This window comes from Echeneis naucrates, chromosome 3, assembly GCF_900963305.1.
Source record: "Echeneis naucrates chromosome 3, fEcheNa1.1, whole genome shotgun sequence".
Lineage (NCBI taxonomy): Eukaryota > Metazoa > Chordata > Actinopteri > Carangiformes > Echeneidae > Echeneis > Echeneis naucrates.
Genome location: NC_042513.1, coordinates 17,131,181 through 17,150,244, shown reverse-complemented (window position 1 = coordinate 17,150,244; position 19,064 = coordinate 17,131,181). Strand labels below are relative to the sequence as shown.

General features: G+C 41.4%; 1 protein-coding gene across 1 annotated transcript in view; it reads left to right on the top strand.

Moving 5' to 3' along the window:
* Positions 1–19,064, top strand: part of cdh8 (cadherin 8) — an 87,841-nt gene that overhangs the window by 22,951 nt on the left and 45,826 nt on the right. The window contains exon 2 of the mRNA XM_029497716.1: positions 10,013–10,307. Within this exon, the coding sequence (XP_029353576.1) occupies positions 10,013–10,307 (295 nt within the window). The remainder of the gene's footprint in view (positions 1–10,012; positions 10,308–19,064) is intronic.

Below are 19,064 nucleotides of genomic sequence, written 5' to 3'. Positions count from 1 at the left end.
ACGTGTTTTAGGATGAGGATGAGGCTGAATGCACTCCCAACCATCTCTACTTTTCACTCTGGAGTTTTCAGGCCTTGAACATGGAGAAGCTTGGAATCACTGTTTCACCTTTTTTTTTTGTTTGAGAACTCTGGGCGTGTGTTTTAGTCTGGGGAAAAATTCAGTGTTAGGTCTCAGAAATCATGCCCAGTGGTCAATGCAGCCTGAGTAACCGTGTCACTGACCTTGTTGTCTTTGCCAGCAGCTGTTGCGCAGTGAAGTTCTGCATTCTGACACTACAAATGTCTTTGTGTGTTCCTCACTTGCACTATTATCTGCACCTAATCAGCTGATTAGCTGACCAGAGTACAGCTGATTTGGGCTTCTTATTTACATTACCTTGCCCATGTGCTGCATTGTTTCTGGTGCAGAGCTGAAGCTGTGCCCTGGATGTTCTTTTTTTTTTATTATTATTATTTTGAGTAATTTCAGGCCTTTGTGTGCGATTGACATGCTGTGAATGGTACATCCGGTTGGGAGTCAGGCCGACCTCCTGCTCAGGCCTCAGTATGTCCATATGTTATGTGCTTTAGCCACTCACCACCAGACCGCCTCCTAAAATTCTGTCTTAAAACAAAAATGTAATGGTTCCGATGAAGCCTGAATTGTGTGTTACACTTTGTAAAACAGTGCCAAAGGGTCATTAATATTTTACTTTGCTAAAACTGCAACACCATCCTCACAACATTAATACCCAAACACAGCATGTCAAAATAATATATGATGATAATAATAGTGAATAAAAGTGTTTAATTGTTTGCCCCAGTTTAAAGTTTAATGTCGTCATGGAGCTCACAATATAATCCCTGCTTGTACAGACAGAGTTGGTGTCCTCAGTTTATGGCCGAATGCAAATACAGCAGGATCTGAGTGTTTCTTCCAGCAAAGCCAGAAAAACTACTTTGAGGAATTGTAGTAATCATTTTCTCTACAAACCAGGACTCTGCTGTTCTGCTTTACTTTCTCAAACATAGCTCCAACAGCTCGACCATGAAAGGCACCTGTTGACATGCGCCGCTGGTGACATTTAACGAGATCACAGGATCACATGTTTGACAAATGAGTTTGTGATACTTAACCACGTCAATGCTCTTTCAGTCAGTTGCTAAAACTTGGAGACAAAAAAAGGGGGGAGAGAAAAAAAAAAAAAAGGCAGACAAGGGGGAGGTGGGGGTGGGAGTAAAATGTTAAACTATGAATTACAAACCCGAGCAGCACCATCTGGACCGAGAAAACACAGATCATAGTGGAGAGCCGGCACACTGAATTAGACTTGCCATGGGATCCATCTGCACCTCGTGAAATCAATCTCATTCCTTGATTTGATTAGGTCAGCCGCATGGAAGAAAGAGAAAACTTGTTTTGCTCCTTGATTAAGCTTGTTTTGTGTTTGTGCCCCTCTACACCCACCCACCTGCGGCATGCTGTGTATGCCGATGAGTTTCGGGACCCACAGGTAGGGTAATGACAGTAGTCGAGGTTAATGCTAAAAAATCTCCCTCTATTTAACACGCAGCATGTGTGCCATAGCCCCTGTGGCTGAGCTCATTTACACTTTTCCACGGCTGTCGCATTATTGTTTGGAACATTTCTTTTTGTGTGTATGCGTACGTATTTTCTTCATCGCAGGTTTTGCTGGCAAACGGCTTAAATCATGCTCCTGAGCTTTACATGTGGAGCTGCCATGAATTGGACGCGTCTTCTACCACAAGTCTCGCTCTCTCTACATACATATTAGAGTGTATTTGGAGTTGAACCAGGCACACAACAGTGAACAGGCTGGGTGTCCGATGCCACACAATAGGTCAGACTTGGAGTGAGAGTCAACATTGCCCTCAGCCTGGATCTATTATGCTGATTTGTATTATCCCATTCTTTCTCTGCAGTGACATTGTACCCTCCTGTGATTAAAATTACATCCTCCCCTGCATCCACACTCACAGACAAAGGGCTTTTCATAGGTGGCTAAATCTAATTGTGTTGTCCTCTTGTACTAAAGGTAGTTGGTTTGACTTATTTTCCCGACACAATAAATGCACCAGTGGCTGTGAATGCAACATGTATGCCATTGCTCAAATTGCAGGGATGGACACGGTACATATTAGCCCTGATTGACCTTGGCACAAATAGCACACAAATCCACTACAAATGGTCCTATTCTTTTGTACGTCTGTTAATTTATGATTGTGCGTGAGGAAAATGAAACAGGAATGTAAGCAGAAGGTGAACGTTTCGCAGATAATTCAGTCCTAAAAGAAAGCAGAAAAGAATTTGCTGTGTGCAGAAGGTGCAACACTGTCGGTCTCTGTACAGATTGTAATTACTGCACCTTTTCTGAGTTGGTTGGCTTCAATTCCAAACCATCACCTTTACTTGTGTGTGGGTCATGATACCATCTCTTTCGAAATGTCTGCGCGGGTAATAAAAAAACGGGGAAACGTGTGAGCCCTTCTTTCCCCCTTTTGGCCTCCATGAATACGACGGGTGACCTCTCAGTAGAGGGATATTGATTATTGTTTGTTTGTAACAGATGCCCACAAATCCCCATGGATTTAATTCCTCTGTGGCCATTACAAGAGACCACCTTAGGATCTGTATGAAGATATGTGTGTGGTTTTTGGCTCTTTACAGCCAAAAGTGGAGTCTACACTTCTCACTTCTCAGTATATTTTTACATCTCTCTCAAATTCACCCTTGGCCTGTCATCGCAAAACGTCAGTCAGCCAATCAGAATAGAGAGTCAGCTCTTCTCTTGAAATTGACTGACAGTTTTCTGTGTGATCAGATGAAGAAATATAGCAATTTCAGGAACTACTCAGGGAAACCATATCCAATATGATTAGATGATGCAACATGATAGATCACGAAGTTCCAGCAGTCCTGGAAGCTATTTTTAACGCTCACTTTCTGAATTAAGACAGTAAGCATTTCTCTGTGGACTAAGACCTTTGATACTTTTACTGTATTAATACAGAACCAAGACTTGATTAATAATGAAAAATGCATATGGAAATTTTACTTCATCTAATATGGCACCTTAAAGCCTTTACTTTTACCTTTAAATTTCACACCTTTAAATTTTTATGATACAAAATGAAGGCTACAATATTTTTCAATGGAACTTTTCCCTTGTTCAGTCGAAGGTTTGTTACGATAAAATGTCTGTCGTGGCTCACACCAGAAGGGAACTTTACTGTCTAATTTGATAAAACGCTACGTGCCATGAGACAGACTGGAGGGAGAATGTTCCCAAGAATAGCTAAGTGTATCATATATCATGCATCGCACCATCTGTTCCGTACATTCAAAATGTTATTGAATATTTAGAATTACAGATTATTCTTGTAGGTGTAATTAACACAGTTGAAATCCGACAAATGGGAGGAAACTACAATTAATTTCCAGACATGTTTGAGTAGAATCTGTCTAGAGTCACTATTTAGGCTACAGTTGCCTTAGGATGTACAGATGGGGAAAAAAAAAAAATGTTCGCTCTAATTTTACCAGTTCTGGCAATAAATTAGCCCTTGTTGATCCCTCACTGCAGTGTGTAGCCCTTTGAAATTCATTCTTCAGATTTGTTCTGTGCCACGTTGAGCAGATGAGGGGGAAGTGGCCCGTAAAAAGAAAAATTGACTGAACTGGATAGAAAAAGGTCAACATCTGGCTGTTACAAAAGGTGCAATGTGAACTAGTCCACCCAGTGTGTGGCTTTGGGCTCTCCATACATTTTACATAACAACATGCAGAATGCTGAATTTTTAATAGTTAACATGACTTTTCCCACCGCTATGATCACCTGATCTGGTTATGCAGCCTCAGTTAAACAAGCCTGTCATCACCACATCAGGATCACATGACATTTATAGTCAACATAACAAGACATTCCACAGCTTTTTTTTATGCTGCTACCAGATCTTTTGGTAAATTCATTCTCATGATATTCTATATAGTGTAGTATTGTAAGTAAGTGCTCGTATTCGTACAGTTTAGAGGGAAACGTGCACTTTGCTCCTTTCTACTTTTATGGTTAACTAGCTACAACTCCATCAGCTACGGCAGCGCAAAGCTGGTTGCACGCCGTTGCATCAGTGTTAACAATCTAATAAAGTCATACATAACAGCATGTCAGTCACAGGAGCCATCTCTCTGCACAACAAGACTGTTATTAGTAGAATTTTGAATGCAGCACCCCTAATGGTTTATTTTAACACTTTGACTTAAGCGATAAATCAAAGTGAAATGCCTGTTTAAATGGTGTGGGCATTTCTGTATTCTTTTTAGAAAGAGGAAAAGTAATCTCTGCCCCAGTGTAGCATACTGTGAGCAGCAGACAGCTACAGAGACAAGCTGCATCATAGTGACAGCCTCTCCTCCCTCTCCCATCAGTCTCCCTCTCCTTCTCCGGTCCTACTGGTGCTCATAGGAGGAGCAAATGTCATATCTACCATTTGCCCTGACAGGCAGCAAAATCATTAATTCCCTGTGTAGAGCTACACTTAGGCATGCGTTGCCTGGGCCTGATTGCGGAATCTGCACTCTCTTCCTCATTAGGACACAGTGATTGTTCAAGTGATTGCCATTAAAGCGCAACTTCAGCAGGGACCTGACGTATTTCCTCCTACACTGGCAGTGTACGCAGTCCCATGCAGTCACCGATTGGAAATTGTGGCTAGGAAACGGAGGTGTGCTCATGCGAGTGTGTGCGTACACTGAAAAGTACTGCCATGGGATTTTTTTTTTTTTTTTTTTTTTTTTTCAATCATCCAAGGCTTTCATCATCGTCATTCCCAGCTGCTCCCTCGAAATATATAGATGTCCTTCTTTTCAACAGCCGAAGCACAAGCCACTAAGGCAAGAGCTGGAATAATTTCTTCCAGCCCACATGTTGTGATGGCATGATGGCTTCTGTGTGATAGATACATGATTTGCATACATACAATAATGTAGTCAGTGTTCACATTGTGGACAAGGACATTCAAACCACACATAATGACGCTCAGTATTATTTAAGGTGTCACTTCATTGTCATTTCAATATAAGCTCAGGCTGGGCAAAGATGTGTCTAAACAACTTTCACTCTGCTCAGAGGACTGTGACTCCACTCTGCATTGACTACAGTCTATCAGTGTCCATTATCTGCACATTTTCAGATTTTTAACATTGCCCAGGCAACTCAGTCAATGGCAGGACCTTTTTTAAAGACTGGAGATCCATGTCGCAGCTAGCAGCTAGCTCTCCTCAACTTTCCCTGAATGCACTGAATGAAAGTGGCAGCTGTTCTGATTGAAACCAAGACTTTTCTTCTTGAAAAGAAAGCGTCATTTATATATATATATACATATATATATATATATATATATTTTTTTTTTTTTTTTTTTTTTTTTTTTTTTTCTTACAAGTGATGCTTTTACTCATACAACTACAATTTTTATTAACCTGTTAGCCAGCATGCTCCACAGCTCATGCTAACCAGACAGCTATATGAATGAACCTAAAAAAAAGTTAAATGCTACAACTATCCACAAGAAGAGATATAAATATCCAAACTAAACTAAATATATACTCAGTTGAGAGTAGACCAGTCCTAAGACCAATTTCAAACTGCTTCCATCAGACCTTAAAGGGACCCTCACGCATCTTTTAAATGCATCTTCACATAAAGGTCTATACAGCCAAGGTTCTTTACTTTGACAGTTATCGTGCATCTTTCATAAAACTTTAGTTGACCTTTGACTTCCATCCCAGTGACTTTTTTTTTTTTTTTTTCTCCAGCCATTTATACCTCATATTGATAAAATACTCAAATAGTGCTACTCCCATGAGCTAAAATGAGCTATCAATGCTAAAGTTGGGGTCAGGGTTCAGATCACTCTTTTTGGGTCATCTGTCGACTGCCCTTTACAAAGGTTGTGTTGAATTTCTTCCTGTGTCTCTGCTACCTGTGATATGTCACAGGACAGTGCCCTAAGTCATCTTTTCTGGTCGTGTCCCAATCTTAGGAGTTTTTGAGATGACATTTTTCATTCGTACGGTGACATATACAGCAGACAGTTAATCCCTGACTGTCTCTTGGTGATATTTGGTGGCTCCAACTACCTTTTTGACTCTTCCCCCAGCATTGCATTCAGCCCTCAGGCTTAATATGGTCATAGCAAAAAGGGTTATCCTGAGAGAGCAGGAATTGGTCTCACCTCCTTGCTATACCTTGGAGAAATGTACTCTCCCCAGCTCCCACCTCAAGTTTCTCTCGATTTGAAGACCCCTCATTGGCCATATCAGGAAGGAGGGTGTCAAGCTCTGATTCTGGTCTGTGCCTTGGACCTCAATGGTCTTCACTTGATATTGGTTCCATGAACTCTGTTTCTGACCTTCTATCCACATCACAGTCAATGTTTGGACTTTCTGTATGACCTGTCATCATGTTATTTTAATCTATAATTTGTTCTTGTTGGACGTGTGTTATAATTTCACAACTTTACACATTCACTTTAAGAAGCTGAATCATTAAGAATAGGTCAAATCCTCACTTGGTGTACGTAGAGTTCATACTTGATTTTCAAATTAGCCATTCCAATGCATCAACATGAGGATGAAACTCTGTTGCACTTTTCTAACTTAAGTCACCGGACAGCTGGGGGTGGGAATCTTTTACCATCTCATGATTTGATTTGATTCTGATATTTGGGGCTACGATTCGATTCAAAATGATTTGATTCACAATGATTTCTGCTTCAATCTGTTGGTGTGCAAAGGATCCTCTTGATCTACTCCAGTCTGCTTTGCAAGACAGAATGACAAATGGAGACATTAAAGTGCCTTTTTCACATTTATTAAGTTTTCTCAATTCCCAGTAGGTGCACCTGAACATGTGACCTGAGCACGGTGGCACAGTGGTTAATGCTGCCTCCCTGTAATAAGAATGGCGTGGTTCAGTTCCCGGTGTGGGCAGACCTGACTAGACCAGAGACTAGCACCTGAACATGTCTAGGTTAATTGGTTAATTGGTGATGAGTAATGGACTGGGCTACAGCAAGGAATGGTGACCCCCCCCCCCCCCCAGGACTTGGACCGGACCAGACCGGAGCAGACAGACTGGACCCCTCCATAAAAAAACTGGAAGAAGAAAAAAGAAAACTAATATGGGAAAAATTTAAACTGAATTTGGGAAAAAATTAAACAGATTTTGTAGGGCCCTAGGTAAAAACCTAAATGAGTGTTTGCCTTCAATGAGAACAGGGCCGGTTGAATTTCTCTTTCTCCCATTATTATAGTTTCCTCCTTTTTTTGGTGCTTACTGCGCATGTCTATGTTCCAGAACGCCTCTGTGGTGACATTAGGATGTCCCGCATACAAAATGGAGGCAGACAGCCTGCAGATTTGTTTTTTTTTTTTTTGTCAATTTTGGGACTTTTTAAATCGATCTTAATCATAGTAAATGAGAATCGCGATTCTTATTCGAATTGATTTTTTGGCACACTCCAGACAGCTGTGTCTGTAGGTTGGTGTTATTACTTCCAGCTCAGTGCCACTGGTCTGTACAGCACTGCACATGTGACTAAAAGCTCAGCGGTGTACTGTCTTGACTATGTTCCTATGATTTTTTACAATGGCATTTGCCATCTTGTCCGGTCTTGCAGACTTTTAACAAAGAAGTAAAAGACTGAATCACAGCTCAGCTATTGAACAGCTCTAGTGTGGGAATCAGGAGTGGTGGCTTAAATAGTTTATAAAGCGCTACATGGAGCTTTTCATTTCTGTTCTGCTGGAGGATCTGACAGCAGCTAAACCTGATGACATGGTTGTTATTACACTGTGACTGTCATTATTTATTTTATTATTCATTCCTTACAATCACAGTTCTATTTTAAATTATTTAGACTGCCTTTTGCTTACACAAGCCTTCAATCATCTTATTTCTTATATTTTTACTGTCAGGTTTTTTGGCTGCCTTTAGTGTAAAATACACAAAGTAAGTCTGATTAACTGATTACCAGGGGGCAAAACAGCTCAGTTTATATATACTAAAAGTAACAAATGATTGTCCCAATTTATCCCTAACTTATTCCTAACATTGGTGGCAGAAGGTAACAGAACCTATTTGCTTTTTCTGTAGCTTTTGATTGCATCACAAAGTGCTCATCCATCTATTCAGCTTGCTCAGTTGCCATTGAATTCTACACTTTTTTTAACCTTGCATGATTATTGTTAAAGTTGAACTTGTCAGTTCAGTCTGGCTCTCCAGAATGAACATATTCAGAGTATGGCACATTTGAAGAGCATGGCATTAAAGGGTGACCTTACCTGACAAATGAAGTAAGGGAGCATCAGGGTCACGCACACCAGGATTAAATTATTGCTGCCTTTCTAAAACAAAGAAAACTGAATCCAAAACCAACATGAAAGCTAAGATTGTTAAGTTGCCACCCTCAGAGAGACGCAAACACATGCAGTCCTATATGCTGAGCTGTAGGCATATCACTTCCCATGATTCTCACATACGAGAAAGAAAAAAAAATTCCATGACAGACTGTCATTAATTTGAGCTCATTTAAAGAGTTTCTCAGTGTGAAGGATGTTGTGAGGCATTTGTGTTAATGAGCTACATCATTCATGTGAAATGATGGCACAATTAGGAAAACAAAAGTGCAAGGTGTGACAATTTAAGTGAATGTGCTTTGTCAGTGTCTGCAAACAACACCTCAGAGATGGTATATGCATAAAAGCCGGCTTAGAGAGACATAGCAGCTGGGGTTGGGGGCTGTTAAGAGGTCGGGATTTTCACCGTTTTTTGCTTCGCTATTCTGCACCCTAACTGTGTTCCCGCAGGACTCTCTGATGAAACACTGTGGCAGGAAATGAAATTAAAGCCGCTGAATACAGATGTTTTGATGAGTGCCTGTGCACTCAGTTGTGTAGGTGAAAGCATGTGCGTGTGTGTGTCGTGTGTGTTTCGGAGGGATGGACGTTAACAAAAAATACACACTAAAAAGCAGAAGGGCTGCCAGCTGTGTCACACATTGTAAGCGGTCCATTCTGCGTCTCTCACCTCCTCCTCTGAAAGTGACTCACCTTGGGGATCAGGAGGCTTATATGCGGTGACTTACAGTAAGCGAAGTGCTCTCTCCGTTTATGTTAAGAAAGAAGAGCTCTCTGCTTCCCTCATGTTGTGTTTCACTTTTTCTCTGACCTCTTTCTTTCTGCACCGTTGGAGCTCCTGCCCTTCCAATTTACCTCTTTAACTTGAATCAGCACAAGCTTTTTGCCTGCGCTTCTGTCTGCCGATGTTTCGATGGAGTCATGAAGCATCGTCAGACTCATTAGATATCCTCAGCACATGTGGCGGACGTCAGCCAACCACTCAGCCTCGCATGTAATGCAGCTTTAGTGAACTAATGAAACTGTAATCACAAAAATAATGAGGAACATGCTGTATCGTCCAGTAACTTTGGGGCTAGTTAGTTTTGAGTATGAATCATAGTGTGCAGTTTTCCTCCTTATTTTTTTATGAATTCTGGTCTGTTCTTACAGTGTTATTGAATGCACTTCCCAGCTTCTTCTGTGCATTTCAGACTGTGGGGAGCAATATACCCAACAATGTGTGCTTGTGTGATGTATTTGCGATGTATAACGAGGAACAATGTAGGCTAAGGTCCATTTCCTGTGCTGCTTATGAAGTTATTGTCCCCAGCGGGCCTCATTTAGAAAAGTGTAGGCTACGTTGGGCCATGTTTAGTATCACTACTATACAAGGTGCCACAAAACCCAGCAGCAGAAAACAACACATTATAATCATGCTGCACACTTATCTGCATTTACATGGCAAGAACTTTTAGGGTGTGCTGAGCTTATCAACTTGCATTCATTAAAGCCCCCAGTCTCTGTTTACACAGTGGAAACACTATGAACTCTGTTGAAACTTTTAAATGTTTTTTTGTTTTTTTTTTGTCTCTCTCTTGCCTTTTGATTGCAGTTACACACAGACTTGGATGTGGGCAACAAGAACATCAAGTATGTCCTAGCAGGTGAGGGGGCAGGCACCATCTTTGCCATCAACGAGTTAACAGGTGACATCCATGCCATGAAGAGGCTGGATCGTGAGGAGAAGGCAGAGTACACTCTAACAGCCCAGGTCATTAACGCCGACACAGACGAGCCTTTGGAGCCGCCATCCGAGTTCATCATCAAAGTCCAAGACATAAATGACAATCCGCCGCAGTTCACTGAAGGCCCATACCAAGCTTCAGTTCCAGAAATGTCTGCTGTTGGTGAGTCACAATGGACAGACTTAATTTCTGGTTTGTGCTGCATGCAGTTGCCTAATCAGCATGTGAGAAATAATGAGTGAATAAGAGCAAGAGGAAATGAGTATGCCTATTTACAAGACTGCCCGCTACGAGTATCTCCGCATATGAAAATACCAAAATGATAAATCAAATCAAATCACAAGAACTTCACCCATAGCTCAGTGCTGCAAATGAACAACTAGCGTAAGTTTCAACACACAATAAACAAGGCAGGCTGATGCGAATGTTACATCGTCTCCAAACAGCCCACTCACAAAGAAGTCCAACTAACGATATGCAAAACATGTGCCAAACAACCTTATTTTGCAAATTTAAAATACTCACATCAGTAGGAAAGAAGTGAATGCTAAACTAAAACTCTCTTGCAGACAGTCTGTGCCTTTCTACCTTTAGTAGAAAGGCACCATTTATGCATTTCAGACATTCAACAGCAACATCAGGATATGTAGATATATCACTTGTCCTTCTGGCAAGCATTAGATAAATGCTACTTTTTCACCTTTTCTGTCAAGGGCCATGCTATCTTTTTGATGTGGACCACTTCAGAGTATGTTGAATTTTTATTGCGTCCTTTAACATTTTCATGTGTGCAGTCAGTTAAGTCATAGAAGCTGGCGATCACGACGATCAAATATTTATGGTAAGATTCAAAGCCTCTGACTGAAATATTTCCTGAATGATAAAAACTGTAAACAAGGGACTAGGTGTGGTAGAGACAATTGTGCAGTACCCAATAATGAATCAGGGGAATTTTGAAGTGGCCATTTAACCTTTTATGCTTACAGCTTAACAAGCTTCAGCATAGAAAATTGTGTACGTGGATAGTTTTTAATTCAGGATTCAAGCATTTTGCTCCAATGACTAACAAAACAAAGGAAACCGAATAAAAGCACAGAAAAAATATATATATATTTCTTTTTTATGCATTTGCCCTCCTCAATTTTTAGCACCGCCCTGTCACTTAGACAGCACTGACTGATGCTAATTGCCACAAGTTACCACCTTATAAGCCCCTATATACTGCTACACAAACCAGTGCAAGTACTTTCAGTTTTGCTATATGGTAATGCATTCATGTATTTACATATTTATTGCAGCCATGAATTTAAACGACTGCCATGTGATGATTACAATGTTCTAATGTGTTGCTCATATAAGATGGACAGAGGCCTGAATGTTATTAGCACACTGTGTGTGGGTGTATGTGTGGTTTTCTCTTTTTTTTTTTTCTTCAGGGGAGCTTTGCCACTGACCCCAGAGCAGCAGGAGGCTTGTAGAAAATGTTTCCAGTGGTAGCAGGAAGGAGATCAGAGTGTGTCTTTATGCCGTTTTGACATTGGTGGAGTTCAGCAGGGGTGCCGAGGTCTGTTGTTGGGCGGTATGCGCTTGTTATTGTGTTTTCTCATTGAGCTCCCTCTTGTTACCTGTCATGAAGCTGACATAACACGCCAGGGCAGATGGTGTTAGGTATGTAATGGAATCTGCTTCCTAAATCCCATCTGTAGATTGCGGCCTTGGATTAAAATCTTTGAAGTGACTGTGATTTCAACTTCAGATTCTCCTGATCATTGCAGTTGATTCTTATTAGCGGCAACTGCTGTGATGTGGAGGCAAAAAGGAACAAAACAGGAGGCAAAAATATCCATGTAAACACACATTAACAGTGAACTCCTGCTGTCTGAACTCAGTTACTTGATCTTTGCTGCTCATTGTTTTGGATCTCAGTTGAAATGTACTGTAGCTCTCCAAGGGGTATTTGTCAGTCAGAGTCGGGACAGCCAATAGTGACAGGGTAGAGAGGAAAGTGGTAGTTGACAGCACTCTGTGATTTGCCAGTGGGAATAATTCATAAGAAATAAGCATCTCTTTGTTGACTGTTGTTCCCTTTTGTCACTACTGATTAATTAAATATTCACAAACCCTCAGTTGTTTGCTTGAAAGGCTTTTCTTTCAGCAATAACTTTTCCTCTTGTTAAGTTTTCATACACTGTGTCATTGTAGGAACAATTTGAGGCCCTGGACAAACCAATAATAAGTCATTGATCTCTCTTGCCTCGTATTCATAAATCACCAGTTTTTCCGCAGTGGTGTTTCGTCTTTATCACACATAAATGAGAATTCGGTGCCGGACTCAGTGGATTACTGGGAGTGTGCTGAGCAGTGGATAACTAATAAAGTCCACAGGAAAGGGAGCCTTGAATAAACGGATGGTGTTCAAGTTGGATGCATGCGACCAAATCTCCACAAGGACGAGGAGGAGCAGGGAAGCATTTAAATGTAATTATGGCACAGGCTAAGAGATGCAGCATTACGTCTGGTACTCGGTTCCGACAGTGCTGAGTGCGCACTAAACCTAATGTGAGCCCACTTGCATCACGTCATCAAAAACTCTAATCCACACCGTTAACAGGCTGCTCTGCCTGACAATGTTATCCACTTAGAGAGCTTGTCAGTTCCACTCCAGACTTCATCAATGTCTTACCAGCCCCCCGCACCCTATCAACAAATATCAACACCCACCTTTTATCTGTCAAGAACTGCGGCAAGATAGAGAAACCCTCCTCACTGAAGGTCACCATCCCCCATAGAAAACGGTCCCCACAGCCGGATGAGATATGTGACATGGGCCACTGAGGTCACTGTGTTTCCTGTGTGCGGAGGAGCATAGAGGTTAATGGGAAATGAAGGAGAAAGGCCTTTTGTTCTTCCTTTAAAAGGGCCAGTCGGATAAGACTTGTAGCTTTCTGTGACTTTTTCCTGACTTTCACTTTCCTGAATGGCTGCAAATGGAGGTGACTACCATTTTAATTGTGGAGTGGACTGTCTCTGAAAGTACAGTGCAACAATGAGAGGAAGTTCAGGGAGAAGATGGTGGGTGTACTAAAGGAGGGAATGACAGCAGGGTAGAGTTTGATCTCTCTAGTGATCCAGTGTAAGTCTGTTCTCACTGGAAGTGCCCACTTACATTGACTTGGCGTTAGTATGTGGTGCATGAGTAAAGGAAAAAAAGCAAAAACAAAAAACAGACTGGATGTCAAGATGGTCTATGTGTCATTGCGACGTTTTTTTAGAGACTTGGGCTGCATGTCAGTTTTTAGGTAGCAGGCTCCTGTTAGCCTTGTTAGCACAGATGGACTAACCCAAGGCTAATTCATCTGGCAGGTGATTTATGAGCTAAGCTATCAAGCCTGTTTTTGGTGACACAGGCAGCAATAGCTGTTAATGTGTGTGAAGCTTCTCAAAGTAAAGTTTCTTCTCTAAAATAACGCATGAGAAAGAGACTCAAGCCAATGTAGTTTTATTTAGAAATTGCCTTCGAACTGGCTTTAAAGTTGGCAACCATCTGATGCGGCTGATGACTGGTTTGGTTGGGGTTGGGGGCGGGGGGGCAGTAATAATAATAAGGGAAAAGAGGGAAAAGAATGCACAGAACTATGGGAGAGAAGCGATGGCAAGTAACTAACATGAATTAATGGGATGTGAACGTGTACAGATGGATGAGCCCAGTGCATTATGGGAAGCCCCTAAGCAGTGAAGCTTTCGCAGCATATCTCAGGGATGGTTCTTGACAGGCCTAAGCTGGCCCAAAGTGTAGGCATTTTCAAAAGAATAATGTTTTAAGGCTACCCACAAGACCCTAAGTGGAGGATGGGTGGAGCCGGACATGGGAATGCTTCCCATTTTGGTCTTGCAACCAAAAGTTGGCCTGTATTCCAGGAGTGGTATGGGTTCTTTAGCATATGATCATTTTTGACCTTTGTAAGAAAAGAATTTTAAATTAAATTCAGTGAGAGCAGACGTGCTACTATGAGAGAGATTTCAAGCTCTTCTTAGTTCTTGTCAGTACATGTGCAGCAGCCCTCTGGATCAGCTGTGGAGTCTTCGGAGATTTGTCTGGCCAGCCTTATTATCAGGTATTGCAATGGTCCAGCAGTGAAGTAACAAACGTCTAGACTAGTATGAGTTTGTTTTATTAAACATCTTGCTAGATAGAGCCGAGGTCCTCTGCTAATTCTGTGAAGATAATTTGCAGTTTATAGGCATCATGCGCTTCCTATAACAATATTTTTATGGGGTGTACAATGGTCATCTTGAAGAGACGTAAAATTAAAACATTAAAATATTGTTTTTTGTGTATGCTCCCTGAAAACTTCAACCAGTGCTGACAGTACAATTCATGAATATGTATTGGGCTTGTCAATAAAAATTTGACTGTTGTAGCCTTTTACTAGAATGATCCTCTTTGTTCTGACGTCAATGTTCAGAACATTTTTTTAATGCAAGTAATGCAGTATGTGTCCCCACAATGGTAGCAATTTATTGAAATTCACATATAAATATATATATACAGTACAGGCCAAACGTTTGGACACAATTTCCTATTCATTTGAATGAGAAGGTGTGTCCAAACTTTTGGCCTGTACTGTATATGAATGAATGAGATGCTGCATATATATCTATGCACAACACAAAAGTTGGAGGCCGGTGGGCATAGAAAGTGCAACACTTCAGCAGCGGTAATTAAGGGCTGATATCTTATGCATTTTTAGGTTAAGGCAGCAGTTGCATTTTCTTTGAAATTTGTGTTTCTTCATTTCTGATAACTGCTAATAAACTCTTTTAAGCTGGAAGTCACTAGAAGCATAATTTCCGCATTGAACCAGGCCACAGTCTTTCATTAATGTTATCCAAGCACTGGAAGGTAAACCACGACGTAATTGTTCATACAGCTTTATTCTTATGTTTTTTTCAAATAATTTAATAGTTGTTTTTTTTTATGTATTTTACAAATCCAGAGGTTGTGTCTTTAATCTCCGCGCAAGAATTATGATCTTTATTTTAATTGAGGGATAAAAATTCAAATCATTATCAATCTATTTAATAAAATGAATATTTGATATAGTCTACCTCTGCACATCTCTCCTATGTTCTTAGCTTCAGAAGTATATTCATTAGATGATTATGTTTCAGTGTCAGTTCAATTAAAAGAAACTATATTACTTGTTTGTGCAGGCCCCATCCATGACTAGAATTAAAATTCATTTCCATGGATTGCACAGATCTCACAGGATTAGCAGATCCTGTTTTCCTGTTAATGGGGTCTTCGACTTTAAGGCCACTACAAGCTGACAAATTCCCCCCCGTATGGCTGCCGACCATATGCTGGAATTACGAGGCTCTGCTACCCTTCTGCAGCTAACAAGGGGGTTGCCATGTAGTTGGAAATGATAAAGTCCTGAAGTGACGCTTCAGGTAATTAGGAGGGAGTGACTAGACCCTCCTCCATGCACTGAGCAGGGTGCAAATGACAATAATTGCTACACTGCGAAACAGACTTGCTGCACGTTGTTTTGCCGGATTGAAACTTGTGATAGAGATGCCTCAGGAGTGTGAGCTGTGAGCACGCTTCATTATCAGGGCGATTAATAAACAGGCACGTAGACAGATGGCCCGTCTCCTCTTCATGTGGGTCGCCCTCTCTGATGCCACCCGCACGAGCTGATCATCCTGTGCCTCCAATTTTGAAGCAGTAAAAAACTCCCTGTGATCACAGGTGATTTAATACCCACATGGTTTTATTAGAGATAGACTTGTACATAATCTGGTCTGAAAGATACCATTGTAAAATACTCTTTGTTTCATCAAAGCACATTTCTTTGTCCCTGTCTCTCTATCTATCTATCTATCTAACTGTCTAGCTGTATGTCTGCCTCATATTGCTTTTTGGCTACTTTTCTACACATAGCTATGTTTCAGATCAACGAAGGGAAAGCTGAGCTATTTTGAGAGCATTTCATGCTCCACTTGAGCCAGATGTTCTATAAAAATCCCCTTCCTAGATATACCTTAAAAAATACGATTGTACTTTGCTAATCTTGCAGTAAATCTCAAGCATATCGCGGCCTTGGAAAATGTGAGTCCGAACACATTAAATGCAGTTTAATTTGTATAAAGTGTAGCAGTATTTCAGGGTCATAGCAACCCACATAAGTAAAAGAAGCACATTTATAGTGCATCCTTTTATCTGGCATTTCTCTGTTGAGTTTTGAGCAGAGAGCTAAGAGCAAGAGTGTCTGGTGTCTGTGTCTCTCTCTTCTCTGATCCTAGACTCTGCTTTGCAGCTTGGCAGATGGACTGAGTGGCAGGGGGCCCTTGGCCCTTTAACATAGTGGGCAGCTGGGCCAGAGCTGGGCCAGTGCTGGGCTGGGGCACATCTGACGAGCGGTATCCTGGGCCGGGAAGGGACACAGCAAACCGGCGCTGCTGTGATGGTGGTGGGCGGCTCACAGGCTGAGCCGGGGTGAGAGGAGGTCAGAGCGGTGAACCTGGCCAAGGCTCTGACTCTCTCAGGCCTGTCTAACTGCCAGGCAGCGTGCATGCCAGCCTGCCCTTTTCTGGGGCCGTGCTAAATGGGGATAGGACAAGCCACCGAGGCAGAAAGGATTTAACTGACACACAGGAATTTCTCTGTAAATAACCTGCTACTCCTATCTATCTCACCTCATTTGGCAACAACATCTGCACTTGTGTTTTCTGTGTGTGTTTGTTCGCACTTTACTGTGTGGGTGTTTTTGTCGGCTTGCTTTTATCCACAGCTGTTTGTGTCTGTGGTACTTGTCTCTTGTCAATAACCCAGTGACTCCCTGTCCTTTGTGTGCATTCATTCTTCCTCGCTGCTCTTGTCTGTGGCTGCACCCGGTGGTTGATGGAGAGTCGATGCAAATTCAGCATCTCTTTGTTTCAATTACAGCCATTGTATTGAAAAAAAAAAAAAAAAAAAAAAAGAGAGAGAGAAACTCAGATGTTTCCTGAAAACATGTGTTAGGGTTAACACACACACACAAACACACCAACTGTGTAATAGTAATTCATCAAGTGTTATTTACAATCCAAAGCACCTCTGCATTATATATGGAACATCATCAGTCATCTGTCCAGATACAGTAATATAAGCTCTTTAGAGCCTCCAGGGGCATTGTTTCTTTTCTACAGAATGCAGGCAAACATACATGCACACACACACACACACACACACACACGAGTGTGCACACACGGTGAATACATGCACAAGTGCGTGTCAGCACGCATGTAGGAAAACACATACCTTCCCTTTGTTAGCATAAAGCCACCATGCAGTTGTAAAGATGCTATTGTTGAGGTGTAATTTGTCCCTGTAGCCCACAGAGACGCACTCTTTGTAACTCACTCCCTCTCTCTCGCTCTCTATTTCTCCCTTATGCACCCTTTTTTTCCCCTCCCTCTCCCCCTCTCTTGCTTCTCTCTTCCTCTCGTTTGCTCACCAAGCCTCTCTTTTGCGAAGCTAATGCTCTCTCTCACTCTTCCCTTGAGGGAGAACAAAAAGTAGCTGGCTTCCAGGTAATGAAACCCTTCAATGTGATCTGCATAAGATTGCCTCCCTCGCTGGCCTGGCTGCTTTGCCCCGATGAATAGCAAAAGGCTCTCAATGAGAGCAAGGACAAAAAAAAAAAAGGCAGCCTTTTTCTGAAGCCACAGTGTAGTTTCTCAAACAGTTGCCTTTTTGTCTTTTTTTTTTTCCCTGTGCCCATGAAGTAGAAAGGGTTAGGAAGAAAATAAAAAGGATGGAGGTAAATAACAAACAAAGTTAATGAAAGTGACAGCAAATGAGGGAGGTTTTGTGTGTTTGCGTGTTCGAGTGTGTGTCCTTTTTGCAATGATGAGGAGGATGCGAATAGCTGAGGCTGTCAGCGACACTACCCTCTGCGTCACTGTGCTGAGTGGATGTGATTAAACTGATTTCATGTAACAGGTCCAACAGTGTGACAATGGGATGTGAAAGAAGCAAAGGTTGAACATGAAATTTATTTGGCTGAATGCATGTTGGTTTTTTTTTTCTTGTCATATTAACGGGCGCAGTCTTCCAATTAACACCTGGAAGGACATTTAGTCAAAACGCATAATCCTAAACATCCCAGGTTTGTAATTATGCTTTTTACAACCTTGAAATGCATGTAAGTCTCATCTTGTGGTGTCATGCTGTCACACACTACTAATCACTGCATCAAGGTCACTTAGTCAGTTTTGGAGTGAAAACAAGGACAGTGCATCCTCACTTCAGCAGTGCTGCAGGGGAGGAGAGGGACTGATCTGTTTCAGTGTGGCCCTGAGACACTGCGATGTCCTCTGATGGCCACCGGTGGGCAGATAGCAGACAGTGAGTGAGTGAGTCTTCAACTATGTTGATGTAGAGTCCTGAGGTATGGCTGCCTCATCATATGCCCAAAAACACACATGCCCAAAAAAGGAATTATTTTAACTGAGTTAGATGAATTCATTCATCATATAGCTGAACACTAATCAGTTTTTATTATGATATTGATTGATTGGTTGAGTAATTTTTCAAACACAAGCAATCCGGGCTTCACATTTGTAAGGAGAGGCTGCTTTTCTTGGCTTTCACTCAACCTAGAGTCGAAAGCCCTATTTAAAATGTCGGCTTGGTCTTTTATCAATTGTAATTTTCTGACCTTTTATAGAACAAAAATAATTTAGCGTTTTAATGGATTATTTGAGAGAGTAAACAACAAAAGCCTGGACTTATCTGATGGTTTTGAATTTGAATCTGCAGATGAGCTCCCTCACTGATAGGTATGTAGGAGACAGATCATGCACAATTCAAGAAAAATTTCATACAGCCTGCTTTGATGTTTGTGTCTACTGTAGTTATTTAGCATTACA